General features: G+C 42.0%; 1 protein-coding gene across 1 annotated transcript; it reads left to right on the top strand.

Moving 5' to 3' along the window:
• Positions 1–8,277: 8,277 nt before the first annotated feature.
• On the top strand, positions 8,278–10,107 carry LOC308093787 (THO complex subunit 1-like; the record flags this gene model as incomplete). The annotated part of the gene is made up of 1 exon (XM_080440142.1): positions 8,278–10,107. The coding sequence occupies one exon, from the start codon at positions 8,278–8,280 to the stop codon at positions 10,105–10,107; it is 1,830 nt and encodes a 609-aa protein (XP_080296268.1).
• Between the last annotated feature and the right edge of the window lie 8,825 nt (positions 10,108–18,932).

The following is an 18,932-nucleotide window of genomic DNA, read 5'->3' on the forward strand; positions in this document are numbered from 1 at the left end:
TGCATCAAAAGTATGTCAACAAACTATATGAAAACTGGTCAAACAAAACTGTCAAATAATATAAGAAAGAGGCAAACACTTTGAAAATAGCTGATGTACAGGCTCACAACGCCTTGCAAGGTGAGGCGTTGTGAGCTTGTAGATCGGCTATTTTCACAATATTTATCTGTGGAAGTCAAACTAATTGTAATGCCTCTCCTACAATTCCAAGTGCTTGTCGGGGTGGGGGGTCCCCAGTTCAAATTATGATTATTTCGGGGGGTCACGGCCTGAAAAGGTTGAGAACCACTCATTTAGTGAACTGTTTCTCAACTAGTGGTCGACGGACCACTAGTTGAGAAAAAGAAATACATTTTAATTTTCCTCTAAGTTCTGGGAATTCTGCCTGACAACTCATGCTCACAAGGGACTGTGTTTCATACATGTGCCTCTTCACCAGAGGTGGAAAGTAACTAAGTACATTTACTGAAGTACTGTGCTTAATGCAATTTTGAGGTATTTTTTTACTTTACTTGAGTATGTCCAATTCTATACTTTTACTTCTACTCCACTACATTTCAGAGGCAAATATTATACATTCACTCCACAAAAATTATTTGACAACTTTAGTTACCAGTTACTTTGTAGATTTTGATCATTATTACAAAACATACATTAACCACTTCAGCCCTATATACTTTTTGGCCATTTGAAAATAGCCGATCTACAAGCTCACAATGCGTCGCGATGCGACGCATTGTGAGCTTGTAGATCTGCTATTTTCAAAATATTTTCTGGCATTCTATACATTTGAAAACTTGTGAAATGGGACCTTCTGCATAACGAGTGCTTTCTGCTTTTGGTACTGTAAGTACATTTTGATACCCAATTTCTTTGTACTTTTACTCAAGTACATTTTGAATTCCGGACTTTTACATGTAACAGAGTATTTCTACATTGCAGTATTGATACTTTTACTGAAGTAAAAAAAATTGAGTACTTTTTCCACTGAATCTGTGGACATGGCAATGAGCCGATCCTCTTTTGAAGTTGTTTAAGCTTAAAGTAACCTACTTTTGGAATGTTTTATTATTACTGAATGCATGACCAGGGACCTGCATGCAATACCTCCACGGACCACCAGTTGAAAACCCCTGAGTTAGATAGTCAGATAGAATAGCAAATAACCCACACATATATACAGAAGCTGTCCATATTTGAGGTTTGAGTTCACCTTCAACTTATATTGCAGGGGTCTTCAGCGTTTTCAGGCCGAGGACCCCCTGAGAGAGATGAAGCAGGGACCCCCTAGCTGAGAGAGAGATGAAGCAGGGACCCCCTAGCTGAGAGAGAGATGAAGCAGGGACCCCCTCTATATTGTATAAAATTGTGTTTTAGCTTAAACCTTTTTTGTTTGTTTACTTGGTCTGCCCTTTTTTCCCTCTACACCTAAACCTCTTTGCCAAAAATAGCCGATCTACAAGCTCACAACGCCTCGCAGCGCGAGGCGTTGAGAGCTTGTAGATCTGCTATTTTTGGCTAAAGATCCTCAGAAAAAAGGGATGCTAGGGTTCAAGTGGTTAAGGTAAAAAAAAAATATCCTATCACACAAAGATTTGGCGGACCCCCTGTAGTAACTCTGAGGACCCCCTAGGGGTCCCGGACCCCCTGTTGAAGACCCCTGGTCTATTGGATTGGCCTGGGACACTTTCTCACACAAAAAAGGCCCTCGGGGGGGGGAAACCTCTCCCATGTTCTTCTCACCCCTGTTGCTTTTTTAAGTCACTTAGTGAGGTTTGAGCCCAAAATGAGGTTTGTGTGTAAAACGTTCTCACGACGCGCCACAACAAAAAACACCACATTTAGCTCTGCCGTCCCTTCATTTTCACACTGTGTTCTTCACGGCTGAGCTCCGTGGACTCTGTAATTCAAAGAGTTATATGTGTGGGAAGCACTGCACAGTCCTGTTTAAACACATTAACCCTTTTAGACTGGGAACGCATCTGTGTCATTTTTAGATTTCTTTAGCTATTCAAAAATAGCAGATATACAAGCTCATAGCGCGGCACCGAGTGCCGCGCTATGAGCTTGTAGATCTGAAATTTTTGGGAAAATCTTGAAAATTTGTGCAAATCTTTCAATATATATATTTTTTAAAGTGAACATTTTGTTGTTATAATATCAGTAGTTCTCAAACTTTTTTTCATGTCAAGGACCCCGAAAATTATATGTATTTTGCCCGCGGACCCCCATCTCAAAATATGTTGTTCCAGGGACCCCGAGAAGCAAAGATTTGAGTAAAAAAATACGCTTTTAAAAATGTATATATTCAAAGATTTGAAAATGAAAATAGCAGATCTACAATCTCGTAGCGCTACGAGCATGTATGTCTGCTATTTTTGAATAGCCAAATAAATCTAAAAATGACACGGATACTTTCCCGGTCTTAATGGGTTAACCCTGACCACCCTATTGTGGCCATGTCATTATAGGCGGAAATGTCCAAAACATTTCCAAAAAAAAACGGCATCTTCCAAAAATTCGAAAGTAGTGAAAATAGCAGAACGTATACAATCTTGTAGATTTGCTGTTTGCCATTCGTTGTATGGCAAAGAAGGGATGTATGCATTCCCTTATCTCCCCCCGCCCCCCATCTTATAATGTTTTCTTATACGTTTTGACATGTATGAGATGTGCTATGAAAATCTATAAATTAATATAGATTGATTGATAACCAACTTGAACCCTATAGCGTCCTTATCATGTCATAATTGCCAAACATTGGCAGGGCGAAAACAGACGATCTACAAGCCCACAATGTGTGAGCTTGTAGATCGTGAAGAGATTTGCTGTAGAAGGAAACAGTGCATGAATGGGTTACAGGTTTAAGAGTGGTTAAAATGTATGACTTGACCAGTACAGCCACAGTCTTGCACTGCTCCACTAAGGCTGATGGGGATTCAGTGCCTTGCTCGAGGGCACTTTACTAGTAGTTGTGACTGTGTTCCAATCATGTTCTGTTGAAGTAAAAAAAATATATATATATATATATATATAATGGTAAAATCACGGCCGCCTCTCGCATTAAAAGGACATTCTAATGCGTGAGGGGGCTGTGATTTTACCATTACTTTTTTCATTAATGTTTTATATATTTTTTTAATGTTTATTTTATTCGAAAGTTCAATATCCCTGTAAGTGCAATTTAGAATTCAGGACTTTTCCTTTTTTTTAAAACCTTTTTATATTGTGGTATTGGTACTTTTACTTAAAACTCTATTATGTTATTTATCTAGTGAATACGATGTTAATCTGTATGTTAGGCTACTAGAATGTAACTTGTACAATTGGGGTGGTTGTATTTGGTCTCCCTGCTATTCTATCGAGACATTTACTGTAGATCCTGTGTCTAGGTTGGACACGACCTTTGACACAAGCCTGTTTCTGGTTTGACACGAATTTGGACCTCTATAGGTCAAAATTCTATTTCTCCCCTGAGCAAGCAGGCAAGCTCTGTTAGCTCAATGGTATAAAAAAAAATGTCAGCACTTGCGCAGGACGAGACCCATGGGTTCAAATCCAGAAAAGGAGAAAAGACCTGAGTGCTTTGTCCACCACTGGTTCATACGGAATGTACTGTTAGTTCCCACGCATCCCTGCATCATGTGATGGGTGCCGGTGTCCGTCCGCACACACACACACACACACACACACACACACACACACACACACACACACACACACACACACACACACACACACACACAGACACACACAGACACACACACACACACACACACACACACACACACACACACACACACACACACACACAAGAGCAGCTCGGCTCTGCGCGCGCGTGTGTGTGTGCAAGGGGAAGACATTCTGAGACGGACACACGCATTAACGTCGGACAGAGGACTCATTCACTCTCCCGCTCTTCCCTCGCTGATTGACTTAACCACTTAAACCCTCTATACTTAGTTCAAATCCCTCAACGACAACGATGTTATTTTTGTGAATTTCTATAATTTGTACACTAAATCTCCTCTAAAAATAAGCTACTTATAGCTCACCACGTGCTATTTTCAGCCCAACATTCACCCCAGAATAGGGACGCTATAGAGTTCAAGTGGTTAATATTTTCTGTACAGATTACCTCTTCCTGGAGGAGTCTGTGCATGTGTGTGTGTGTGTGTGTGTGTGTGTGTGTGTGTGTGTGTGTGTGTGTGTGTGTGTGTGTGTGTGTGTGTGTGTGTGTGTGTGTGTGTGTGTGTGTGTGTGTGTGTGTGTGTGTGTGGGGGCGTGTGTGCGCGTGTTTAGGCATGTGTGATGCTATGTTTAAAACCAACAAGAGGAGACAACTGATGTCATTTGAGGACATGGCTCATTCGGTTCACACTTTCTGCACCCCAACTGAAGACAGCCTGAGGACACTGACTGAGTCATCCGATCAGACATCAATAATGGATGGTCTGAACAATAGAGCGGTGATTCTCAAACGATTTTGATTTTCAAGGAGCCCCAGTTTGGCGAAGGACTCCCATTTGACACCGTTTTTTAAATCTCTAGGATGGTAGGACCCATTCTTCACCGTCAAATCTCATTCCTCAGTGTTTATTTAGGTAACTCTTGGAGTGTGCAATGGATCAAGGAAGCTGGCTTCGGACCTGAAGGATGCGGGTTCAAATCCCTGAAGCAAGCAGGGACCTGAGGCCATGGGGAGAGCATGCAGGCTCTGTCTGTCTGTCTGTCTGTCTGTCTGTCTGTCTGTCTGTCTGTCTGTCTGTCTGTCTGTGCAAGGACGCAGAGGGCATTTTAGAACCGAGGGGGACATGCGTTCCGTGCATGTTTTTTTGTGTGTGTTTTTGTTACATTAATTTGGTTAATTCGGTACCAAAAATGTACTGTGGGGGGATATCCCTCCCCCCAATGGAACTGAGTATGTCCAAACCCCCCCTCCACCCCCCCCCCCCCTGCGCCCCTGTGTCTGTGTATATGTGTGTGTGTGTGTGTGTGTGTGTGTGTGTGTGTGTGTGTGTGTGTGTGTGTGTGTGTGTGTGTGTGTGTGTGTGCGTGTGCGTGTGCGTGTGTGTGTGTGTGTGTGTGTGTGTGTGTCTCCTGAGCTAATCTCGCAAACCGATCAGACTAATCAGCACTTGTTTCTTTTGCACGCTGCCAGTAGGACAGACCTTTTTATTACGCCGTGACTCGGCTAGCCGTCTATGACTCTTTTTGTTCCATATACAACAGTTTGTCTGTGTGTGTATGTGCATGCGTGTGTGTGTCTGAAAGTGTGAAGTGAAATGAGAAGTAAAAACGTTTCGTTTTAATCAAAAAACATCACTTACACCACCTTTGATTGAATTTAAATAAGTACTAACATGCATCAGTGGAATAACCTGATAGTAGAATCAGGGTCCAGTCTCCTACAGTAGGAAAAAACAAACAATGATACTGTAGATTTCACAGTCGTGCTTGAAGTTGAAAATATACAACATTTTCAGCTTTCAGCTATTTGTTGTACAACGCGGCTCTCCGGCGTTCTGCCTCACCGTCCATCGACCACGTGCTAGCAACCACCACAATCTGTCTGCAAACATCAGCTGATCACCCAACACTGTCAAATCCTCAGTGGTAATTTGACCCTGAGAGGGTACAGATGGAACCAAATGGACCAGTAACGGGATCAAGATCAAGACAATCAAGAAGGGATTATTTCCGATATAAAATGTTGATAAATATTTTGAAACCGTGGGTTTAATAACCAGTCCACATAAATGCAGGGCCGCTGGCTGACTATTTGGGTGTTCTAAGCGTATTATCTTTGTGGTTGTTTGTGTTGTGTTGTTTGACCACTTCTATATTTCTAGTTGAGAGTGTTTGCATGTGTCTGTCTCCCTACACTCCTAAATGATGCAGGCATACACAGGAAATGTATTTTTCTCCCCCATATATCTTTTTTTCCATGAATGTAGTGTCGCCTGAAGCAAAAACAAGCTACAGTATGAACGTATGAATGTAATGACCACATATACACATACGTATGTAGCTACCAGAGGTGGCAACAGAAAAACTAAAATTATTATCTTCTAAACAAAATGTTTACTTTGTTTAGTAAGTCTGTGTATTCATATGTTTTGCTGTGGACAGTACCTCCATATTTCATCTTTTTTTTGTTCATTAAGTAATGCTCTGTTGTACGCCTTGTCATGACAATGTCAAGCAAAAGTAGCTTTCTTTTTAGAAAAAGGTAAAAATTTTTGTACTTTTACTTTGTTACTGTGAGTATATTTTGATGCCAATACTTTCAAGTCAAATTTTGAATACAGGCCTTTTACTTTGTAACAGAGTATCTTTATATTGCGGTATTTCCACTTTTACATACTCTAAGTCGAAATTCTGTGTACGTCTTCCACCACTGAGATGAATAAACTTCAAGTAAAGGTTTTGTCATTGGAGCAGCTGTAGGTATTTGCAGACGGACTCTGCCGGCTCGCCTCATTTGACAAAACAAAGAGAAGCTTCATCTAATGGCCTCCTCCTTCAAACACACAAGATGAACTCAGCATTTGTCGGTAAACATAGGCAGATGAAAAATCCTTTTTACCTTCTCTGCTGTGCCCGTCTTTCCTCCCCTAACACTTCCATATCATCTGCGGTCACTCGAGGGTCACAGAAATATGTGTCACGGTAGAACCAGGGGTGACCTGTGCACCAGGATGGAAATAATTACAAGACAGTGTCCTGGAGTTCTTCTTAAGGGATTCTGTTGTGACAGAGTTCAAACAACGAAGACAAAAATAAGGCGAAGACACTGACTGGATTTTAAAGCATGAATGATTATCGTACACTCGCCAGTAGGAGACAGACTTACAGTATATCTGTATAAATACACTCTATACAGAGAATATGCACTCACTTGGAACACATCACATTTTCCCATTACTACTACATGGATAAAATGAAATAATTGACAGAAACAGAGTGAGAAGCTCTATGAGAAGACATCAAACTAATGAAAGACATTCTTTAAGCATTTGGATTGGCGGTTGTCTAGAACCGCCAATTCGACCGATATGCCCATACATAGGCATACATTATGGAGATCCAGTTGTCCAGAACCGCCGATCCAACCAATATGCCCATATATGGGCATGCCCATATATGGGTATGCCCATATATGGGCATATACTGATGATATCAGGAATCTCCATATATGGGCATAAAAGGGACATGGACAGACAGATACAGAGATCCCATATGGGCGTAAAAGGGACACAGCTAGGAAGACAGATACAGAGATCTCCATGGGCACAAAAGAGACACGGGCAGACGGGTACAACGGGTACTCTGACAACGGGTACAGTGGGTATTGCATAAACGAGTGGGGCATGCATTCCCCATTTGCATCGTTCTCAACGTGCATCGTTCCCGAGTAGACCTAGATTCTACAGGTCCACATGTGGAGGATATTGAGTTACCTGATTGAGTGTTGCTGTTTGGAAATTAACAGATGAAAATAATATCAGGAAAAGATGATATGAGAATGAAAGAGAGTAATGGATTGCTATGAGGATAGACAAAGTGCCAAAAGAAAACGGACAGCGTCCGGTTGCCTCGGAAGGCAACGGGAGTCTGACACTGAGCCCAGTGTTGGTAACACCTACATACAGAGTTCCAGGAGGATGAAAGGTTAAGCCCAAGGATACAAATGTAATCAGACGACCCTGATGCAGTATTTTGGCTAAGCAGATCTCCGTTCCCAGTAAACCCATAATGCAGATGGCTCCTTATCTTCCGTGTTTATGTTCCCTGCTAGGAAACTCCATTCAGACATCATCATAACAATGTAGTTATAATTGCAGTCATTTATTATCCAGTCATACAGTATAAAAGTAATACTCAAATAGGAGGAATAATGAATTAATAATAGTAAGTAAACAGGAATATAAAATGAATTTCTATTACAGTTGCATTACAGTAATAATAGCATGGAGATTCTCCAGGCAAGCCTTGGGTCCTTCTAAGAATGTCCACTCCAGAGAGATGGACGGTCAAGTTCCGCTCTGAGTTCTACATTTCTATATTTGGAAACATTGACAATGGCTGTCGGCCAATCATAATGCAAGGCCGGATCTTAACTCTGACATCACGCCACCAATATACACTTTTGCAGCATGTGTTTCATTTCAGTTTGCACAGCCGCTCTCTGCAGGTTTCTTTAATGAAATGAATCCATGACATGACAGAATGACATCAGAAGTATTAACCTCTATGGATCCCTCAGCAGGGACTATGTCACCGCTGTTATTTAATTTTGTCAACGCTAAAAACAAATTCACCACGTCTGTTACGAATGCTCTGGCAGAAAGAAATACGAAACCTTTGATAAATGACTTCAAACAGATTCCTGGAAACGAGATGGAAAGGAAGACTACACTCGATCAAGCACTGAGGGGAGTCCTGGGAGATCAGATCATCGAGCAGAAGGCAAGCTGTGAGGACTATCTGTCTCTCACCAGCCTCAGCGTCGACGCCGTCACAGAAGGCATCTGCTCTGCCACAACTCCGTTCCTCCTGTTGGGAGACGTACTGGACTGCCTGCCTCTCGATCAATGCGAAAAGATATTCTCCTTCGTCGAGGAGAACGTCTCCACGTGGAAATCGACCGCCTTCTATGCGGCCGGGAGGATTCACTTGTTGAGGATGTGCAACGATCTGTTGAGGAGGCTGTCCAAATCTCAGAACACAGTGTTCTGTGGGAGAATCCAGATTTTCCTGGCTCGTCTCTTCCCTCTGTCCGAGAAGTCGGGCCTCAATCTCCACAGCCAGTTCAACCTGGACAACATCACGGTATACAACAGGTCTGAGCAAGTGAGCACCCTTGGACAAAATCTCAAAGAAAAGGAAGATGGAATAGATGTAAGAGACGAGGAGGGAGAAGAGGATTCGCCCGCACCATGTTCCATTCCGACCGACTTCAACTTCTACAGGAAGTTCTGGAGCCTGCAGGACTACTTCAGGAACCCGGTGCAGTGCTATGATAAGTTCCCGTGGCTGCAGTTCCTCAAGTACTCGGGCGAGATCTTGGCGGTATTCAACAGCTACAAACTGGACGACACGCAGGCCTCTAAGAGGAAGCTGGAGGACTTGAGGACATCCGGTGGGGAACGCGTCTATTTTGCCAAGTTCCTTACCAGCGAGAAGCTGATGCACTTGCAGCTCGGCGACGGTAACTTCAGGCGACACATTCTCCTGCAGTACCTCATCCTCTTCCAGTACCTCAAGGGCCAAGTTAAGTTCAAAGGTCCCAGCTGTGTTCTCAGCGGTGACCAGACCGCGTGGATCGAAGACACGACCAAACTGGTGTACCAGCTGCTGAGAGAAATCCCCCCCGATGGAGTCGGGTTCTCCACCATGGTCCAGCACATCCTGGACACGGAGGAGAACTGGAACGCTTGGAAGAACGAGGGATGCCCGAGCTTCGTCAAAGAGAGGACAACCTCGGACGACAAACCCAAGAGGCCCGCCAGAAAAAGACCGGCTCCGGAGGACTTCCTGGGGAAAGGGCCGGACGACAAGACCTTCATGGGCAACGAGATGCTGAGCAGACTGTGCAGCCTGAACCACAACAACATGGAGGCCTGCAGGTCGGACAGCGTCGAGTCGGCGCAGTCTCTGGACGCGTTCTTCGCGAACGCCGTCGAACAGGCCGACCCCGCCAACATGGTGGAGGACGCGTACAAGGACGTGCAAAACGCGGCGTTCGGCTGGCGAGCTCTGCGGCTGCTGTCCAGACGGAGTCCCCACTTCTTCCAGCCCGCCAAGCAGAAGAAGTTCAAGAGCCTGCCGGCATACCTGGACAGCGTGGTCGGCAAACAGACCAAAAAGCTGCCCAAGGAGGACGTCGCCTCCTCTGAGGAGGTCAAGACAGGAGAGGAGGAGGAGGATGACAGGGATAACGGAGATGTCATTAAAATATATAATTCACACACTAACGAGAATAAAGAAGAACAAAGTGCGAGGACAGAAGAGAACAAGGAGTGTAAACCGGATACGGTGTCACCGATAGAAGACTCAACCTCTTGTGAAAAGAGTCCAGTTATGTTATTGTCACTTAATTAATTTATCCCCCCAAAACTGAACACCTGCACCGTGCTTTTGTTCAAATACCTTTCGAAATATTACCTTTTCAAACTTTTTATTTAGGCAATAACGTCTGCAGAGGTAGGTGGTTATAACGAGGTCACATTTACTCAGTTACATTTACTTAAGTAACTTTAATGCAACATACTTTTCACTTACTCAAGTATGGCTATTTCACATCTTTGGCTACATTTGTAGCCATATATACTTGTAGCCAAATATCCATATACTGATAAATGGTACTGCACTGAATACTCTGATAATAGAGACACTGCGCTAGGTACTCTGATCTCGGATACTACATTAATGTGAAAAATATTCTGGAATTTACTTCCTTGGCTATACTGGCAGCGTACACAAGACATTTAGTGCAGATTGGTTCAGTGGTTTGTGAGATTTGCCACAGACAGACACACAGGCACCCACACAGGCAGGAGGGCTCCCTCCTTGCCTTGGACTGGCAGAGATAGTGTTGCTGTTGCTGTTGGGTGGAAACCTTGCATATGTCCAAAGAAATGTAATGGTGGAAATTAATTGAATTTAATTAATTGCTTAATTATTTGAATAATTGAAAATGCTTAATATTTTGCTTATAGGTTTTATACAGTGGATCAGGAGGTAGAATTGTCTGTTGGGGAATCGGACGGTTCCCATTTTTCTCTGCCATCGGTGTGTGTGTGTGTGTGTGTGTGTGTGTGTGTGTGTATATTGTAAACTGCTTTGGAGAAATGTGCCGTATACGCGTAAATGCACCATTTTACATTTAAAGCTGCACGATGTAACTTTCTTCTTCTACCCCGGATTTGAACCCGGTTTCCTATGCAAGTGCTGACATGTTTACCATTGAGCTAATAGAGCCCTGCCTGCTTGCTCATTTAATCTTGACCATCAGGTCAAAATTCATGTCAGATCCTGTGTCTAGGTGAGACGTGGCCTTTGACACAATCTAAATGTCTCAATAAAAGAGCAGGGAAACAAAATACAATCACCCCAAGTTATATTGCATTAACACACTTTACCATACAGATTAGACAAAAGTACCTTTAATTCATTACAAAAAAGTTACATAGCGCCGCATTAAGAGAATGCATACATTCTTCTGAATTATAATATGCAGAACAAGGCCTAATGTTCTCATCATAAGTAGCAGTTTTGACATTCTGCAATGGTGAGGAATAAAATGTATATCTAATCTATTGTATATCTTACAAAAATGAAGCAGAAGACGGTTGTGAGAAAGATCTATTATTTAATAGAACCCAACCGATAAATCGGTTTGGCCGATACAATGGCCATAATTTCGTTTATTTCGCTTTTTCTTTTTTTCTTAAAAAATAGCAGGCCGTACAAGCTCACAACGTGTTGCGACACAACGTGTTGTGGGCATTTAGAAAATGTATGGGGATGAAGTTGTTAAATAAAATGAAATAAAGTTTGGTTAAGTGTATTTTATATTTACTCGTTTGCTTGTTCATTGTATGATTGAGGTTAAATGTTCTATTAATATATCACGGGTATATACTTAATTAAAAAACGTATCAATCAAAAAGGTTCAAAATCTTTCACTTTTTCTTTCTTTTTTTAATAAAATAAATCAAACCATTTGTGCAAGTGACATAGCCTAGCCTATACTGTATGTAAGCCATGCAAACCGTTTGTTCATGTGCAGTGGTGTAAAGTAACTGAGTATATTTACTCAAGTACAGTACCAATTTTCAATACTTTTGCTTCAACTTCACTACATCTCAGAAGCAAATATTCTACTTTTACTCCACAATTATTTGCAGACATAAATTATTATATTATAAAACATACATTAACCCACTTTATCCCTATTTTATACATGAAATGAAAATTGACGATCCACAAGCTCACAACGTCGCATCGCTTGTGGATCTGCTATTTTCAAACATTTTAGTACTCTTACTTGTGGTACTTTTAAGTATATTCGTTTGGTTCCCAGTTTTCACCTTGTTTGTGATGGAAAGTCAAAACACAATTCCAGTAATGATGAGAAGTCATTGTGGGGGTGGGATGCTGCATGCAGTCAGTACATGAAACGGGTGAATCATTAAAGATTAGCAGCATGCGGAGACCGCTGATTGGCTGCAGATTATGACCTACTGTTTCAACGACCCCGCGGTCGGAGACACAGAGGTCAGCGAGGTCGGAGACAGAGGGGTGCGTGGGAACTTTTCACACAGCCGAGGGAAGGCATCGACCTCCGAGATCACAAGGCGTTATTCATTCACAGACGGCACACTGTTTCACTTCACTCTTTTATTTTAAAGGTGCAGTGATGCAGTGTGGTGTGCAAGTGATATTTTGTTTGTCAAACTAAGTTTTAAATAGCTCTATATTCTGATAGCAATCCTTGCTTTTGGAGTGTTTGTTCAGAAACAGGGGTCTCCCCGTCTCTCCAGCTCTTTATCAAACAGAAAATAAAATTTCTGGACAGGATACCAGTCTTTTGAAAGATATTTTTTGTGCCTTTAGTTTCGTCTCAATCTCCACTGGTACTATCAATAAAGGCACAAAAAGGATCGGGATTCGAACCCACAACAGGCTGTTAGGCTGCATTAGAGCTTTTATGTGGTATGCGCCCCGGCCCACTAGGCCAGCATGCATCCCACCAGGGCTCCTATTTCCTCAGGAGACAGAACTCATACAGCTGAACTCATACAGATAAACAAGTGAAATTGGAAGTGAAAGAGACACATTTTAGATACAATGTTTCTTCCCGACAGTGACGATATTAGACTGGTTTGAGCCGGGATGAATGTTTGCTTTGCTCAGCAGGGAGGTGTCATGGCCTCTGGGAAGTCACTGTGAATCCTGGGTAATAGGTGTTTTTATCATAGTGCACCAGTAGAATCCAATTAACAATGGACTATAATTAACAATGGACTCTCATGACTGGGAGTCTCTCTCCCAGTCTCTCTCTCTCTCTCTCTCTCTCTCTCTCTCTCTCTCTCTCTCTCTCTCTCTCTCTCTCTCTCTCTCTCTCTCTCTCTCTCTCTCTCTCTCTCTCTCTCTCTCTCTCTCTCTCTCTCTCTCACACACACACACACACACACACACACACACACACACACACACACACACACACACACACACACACAATGAGGGACACGAGTCCTATCAGTCGCGGCGTCATAATCCACTGTGAGGGGACGGGCCTTTGTTACAGCCCTCTGAGTGTGTCACACACACACACACACACACACACACACACACACACACACACACACACACACACACACACACACACACACACACACACACACACACACACACACACACACACACACACACACACACACACACACACCACTAAAAGGATAATAATCTATTCATGGGGGAAAGAGTCCAGCTGCTCTAATTTGAGAATAAAGAGCAGCCACCTTTGTTCACGTCACACACACACCAACCAACCCCCATTCACATCTCCTCTCCTCTCCTCTCCTCTCCTCTCCTCTCCTCTCCTCTCCTCTCCTCTCCTCTCACATCTGCCAGTCAGACCGGCTATAACCGCTGGTTTCTGTGTGTGTGTGTGTGTGTGTGTGTGTGCGTGCGTGCGTGCGTGCGTGCGTGCGTGCGTGCGTGCGTGCGTGCGTGCGTGTGTGTCATTGATTTGATTCTCAAAACGACTGAACATCAGTTCAATAAGGTAGTGCTTCTCAAACTTTTTCATGCCAAGGACCCCCATATTGTATTTGGCTGTGGACCCCCATCTGAAAATGTGTTGCGCCAGGGTCCCCCAGAAGATAAATGTTAAAAAAAAAATCTTCAGGCACTTTCAAGATTTTTTGGAAATGTTCAAAAATAGCAGATGTACAATCTGCTATGAAGTGCATGAAGTGATGCGCTATGAGCTTGTAGATCTGCTATTTTTGAATATCCAAAGTATAAATCATGGATAAAGGGGTTAAAATGTATGAACACATTTTGGTTTAAGGTTCTGTGTTTCAACAGACAGTGCTTCATTCCTATTGTCTGCTGATGTGTGCTGCTCCTGAGATGCACGAGACCTATACTGTAACTGCTGTGGAGCTCCCTCTCTTATGTAAAGACTTTTAACCACTTAAAACCCGCTTGACCGGAGTCCCTCAGGGCTAGTGTGCAGAGTATTTTCAGTTTTCTGTTATTGTGGGGAAGACTTTCGCAGAAAATAATGTAGCAGATCAACAAGAGCTTGTCGATTGGCTATTTTCAGTAAAAGCTTTCTCCATAATAAGGATAATACTGCATGGGGTTTAAGTAGTTAATTCATGTACATCCTCTATAACAAGACAGGGTCCAATGACGTCGTGCCTTCTCAGTGGATCTCTGATGTCATGTTGATGACATCATATGGATGACGTGGGGGTGGAAGTCGGAACTCCATATTTGGGCAATACTGATTGGCAGATTGCAGGAAAGGGGTGAGTGAGATGAATTTCACAAAATGTGAAAAGGATTCACATACATGTACGTGCGCACGCACGCACGCACACACACACACACATGCACGCACGCACGCACGCACGCACGCACGCACGCACACACGCACACACACACACACACACAATGCTTTTTGGTCAAGTATACATTGCAGAGAGAGAGAGAGAGAGAGAGAGAGAGGGGGAGAGAGAGAGAGATTCTTGAACCCTAGTGTCCATATTCTGGGGTTAACATTCGGCAAATATAGGCGATCTACAAGCTCACAAGCAGGGGTCAGGTCATCAATATGTCCGTACATGGACAACATTTGTGTCCGTGGTAAGACTTGTCCTTGTCCATGGCAAATCTTTGACTAAACAAATTACACTACAGGAAGAAAAAAAAAAGATTCATTATAATGTTCTTATTCTGTTCATGTAATGTGCAATGAAAGTACTGACTGTATAAGACCCAATTATTGAAATCCCAAACACAGAATAGACTTGGACCATGCTGCATTGATGTCTGTATAGACCATGCTGCATTAATGCATGTATACAGTCAGTTTACAGTGAATAGACTTGGACCATGCTGCATTAATGCATGCATACAGTCAGTTTACAGTGAATAGACTTGGACCATGCTGCATTAATGCATGCATACAGTCAGTTTACAGTGAATAGACTTGGACCATGCTGCATTAATGCATGCATACAGTCAGTTTACAGTGAATAGACTTGGACCATGCTGCAGTAATGCATGCATACAGTCAGTTTACAGTGAATAAACTTGGACCATGTTGCATTGATGTCTGTATGCAGCCAGTAGTGGCTGACTTGCCAGTCTCCAGGTTATATTCCATTGTTTTAAAATATTTAGCACATTGTCATAGACATTAATGCACATTTAGGGCTAGGTCTGTGTCTTTCCGCTCATGTCCGTGGCAAAAGTAAAGTTGCACATACTGTCCATCACGAGCTGGCATAGTGATGACGACCCCTCGCTCACGATGAGTCGCAACTTTTGGCCAAAGATATTTGGGGTAGACCAGAGGGAAATGACAGGCGCATGGCTAAAATGATCATCAATTACATGCAGCGGCAAAGCTTGATGCAATGGCTGTCTGTTTCGGTTTCAACCCCTGCCTGTAATTAAGAGGCAGATGCTAAATGATGCTTTGTGTGTGTTTGGTGGCATATTTGACGGTAGCGTCCATGTGTGACGCCACTTCTAAGTTCATCGTGAACTTTAGTTGTGTAAACACACACACCACAGGCCGACGACATGCATACTCCTCCTGTCTTATAGATATTAAAGGGATATTTCACTTTCAAAAAAACTTTGGGTCATTTTATCGTCTACTCAGGCTTTTGTGAGCCCCCCAGACCGTTTTTAAGTTGCTTAATTCAGTATTTAGATATTTGTTATTCATTTTATCAGACACGCCCCCTTCCTATACAAACCCATTATAACTTCAAACTCAATTTTTAACATGTTAGATTCATCAAAAACACCCGTCCTTGGTTCTGGTGACTCACCCTGCCCTCCTAATGCGTGAGGGGGCCGTGTTTTTTTGATTACTTTTTTCATTTATTTTATTTGATTTTTTATTGTATTTGATTTTTTTCATTTTCCAAAAAAATATTAAAAATAAATGAATAAAGTTATCGAAAAAACACGGCCCCCTCGCGTATTAGGAGGGCGGGGTGAGTCACCAGAACCAAGGACGGGCGTTTTTGATTAATCTTGATGTTAAAAATGGAGTTTGAAGTTATAGTGGGTTTGTATAGGAAGGGGGCGTGTCTGATAAAATGAATATCAAATATCTAAATACTGAATCAAGCAACTTAAAAACGGTCTGGGGGGCTCACAAAAGCCTGAGTAGACGATAAAATGACCCAAAGTTTTTTTGAAAGTGAAATATCCCTTTAAGCATCCCCTTCTGGATGCGTTCTGCCCACATGTGCTACACCGGTGGTTCTCAAACATTTTTCGTGTGAAGGACCTCCAAATTGATGATGTATTTGGAGTGGTGGAAAGTAACTAAGTACATTTACTTAAGTACTGTACTTAAGTAAAATTTTGAGGTATTTGTACTTTACTTGAGTATTTCCAATTTCCAATACTTTTACTTCTACTCTACTACATGTCAGAGGCAAATATTGTACTTTTACTCCACTACATTTACTTGAAAACTTTAGTTACTAGTTACTTTTCAGATATAAACTATGATATAATAAAACATACATTAACCACTTTAGCCCTATTTTATATATAGGATATTTGAAAATAGCTGATCTACAAGCTCACAACGCGTCGCATCGCGATGCGTTGTGAGCTTGTAGATCTGCTATTTTCAAATATTTAGTACTTTTACCCTGTAGACAGACGACCCCCCCCCCCTCCTCTTTTTTGTACATATTTTTTATTTCCTCATGCTTTTTTTGTATATAATTTTTATTTTTCCATGCTTCCCCCCCCCCCCCTTTTTTGTACTTTTTTTTTTTTTTTTCATGCTTTTTTTTGTACATAGTGGTATTTTTTCTGTATTATCTGTATTTTCATGTTGATTTTTGAACTGTTTGGTTGTTACTATATATGTCTATGTAATTCATTCAAGGACCCCAACGGAAACAAGTCCGCAAGGACTTTTTTGGCCGGACCTTTTAAACAAAAGCATTATAAATGTAACTGTGTTGTTTTACATTCTTTTGCCTAATACAATTTTCAATCAATCAATCAATCAATTCAATCAATCAAAGTAATTTTTTTATTCTGGACTTTTACTTGTAACAGAGTATTTTTATATTGCAGTATTGGTACTTTTACTTAAGTAAAGAATTTGAGTACTTTTTCCACCTCTGTGTATTTGGCTGTGCACCCCCATCCTGCAAAGTTTTGTGGCAAGGAAGGAAGGAATTGCGTTTTTTGTTTAGTATTTTAGCTACTTTTGTTTGATACTGTAGTATGGCTAAATAGGGCACTCATGTACCAAAAAAACATAAAAAGTTGAAATATGGAGATACGTGGTTTTTGCCCGACAGAGACGATATACTATAGAAAAATTAAATAAAACAAAGGTTCAAATTAAGCCTGTATTTTTGAATATCCAAACTAGATCAGCCCAGTCCATCCAAGCCTCTAAATCCTTACTTAAAGGACGACTTCACCCATTTTCAACCTATCTTCATGTAATTGGTACTCACTTATGCTCATTATGATATGGTGCCATTTTTTTCCTACTCGGTCTGTGTCTCAGAAGAGGGCTGTGGACAGTTCAGAAACCCGCCTACCAGTAACATCATCCATGGATGGGGAATCCAAGCTAATGGAAACGGCAGGCTTTCTATTCCTGGAAAGTTATAGCATGCTATAATGGAAGTCATTGTTCTCGCATTAATAAAGATGGTGCCTAACGATGATGTCACTGGTAGGCAGAGTAGAAAAGAATTGTACCACTTTCTAATGAGCACAAGTGAGGACCAATTATATGAAGATGGGTTGAAAATGGGTGAAGTCGACTCGTCCTTTAAGACCAAAGACCTATTTCTTTTCACTTGCTTTTAATAACATCTGAGTCAATTTGTATCTTATTTGCATCTTATTTTATGCTGTTTATGTTTGACTTTTTGTGAAGTGTGTATGTAAATGCACTTGTCTTTGTTATACTGTTGTTCTTTTCTCTGAAGCACTTATTTCAACAGACTGTTGTTGTTTTTTAATGTGCTATTATAATAAAGTTTGATTTGAAAGTATAACAGACAATTAGTTCTCAAAGTGGGGTCCGGCCGTCCGGGGTCCGGTCCCCCAGGGGTCCTCGGGGGGGTTCCAGGGGGTCCCCAGCAAAAGTACTAGTTAACATAGCATCACAATCATTTAACCTTATCCATTTATATGTTGGCTATTCAAAAATAGCAGATCTACAAGCTCACAGCGCGTCACTTCATGCCGCGGCGTGAGCTTGTACATCTACAATTTTTTTTTTTATATTTGAAACATATTGAAAATGTTTAAAATGTTTTAATACATTTTGACATTTTTTGTTTTTACATTGACCTTATTTTCTGGGGGTCCCTGGCAAAAAACCTTTTCAGATGGGGGTCTGCGGCCAAAAACATATCAAGTTGGGGGTCCTTGACATGAAAACGTTTGAGAACCATCACTGAAATAGATGATTAAAACTGTTCCTCATTTTACTGGCGGAACCTCCTCAATGACCCCTGCCCTGGGGCTGGCCGGGGGTCACCACCGGACCCCACTTTTGACTCCGCTCCTCCGCTCCACCCCTCATCATGAATATCAAGCACCTCCTCCTCGCTTACACTCCGCCGGGTCCGCCCCTCCCTCATGAATATTAAGCACCTAACGTGCCCCGCCCCCTC

This window comes from Gymnoscopelus braueri (assembly GCF_963280865.1).
Source record: "Gymnoscopelus braueri genome assembly, chromosome: 2".
NCBI classification, from domain to species: domain Eukaryota; kingdom Metazoa; phylum Chordata; class Actinopteri; order Myctophiformes; family Myctophidae; genus Gymnoscopelus; species Gymnoscopelus braueri.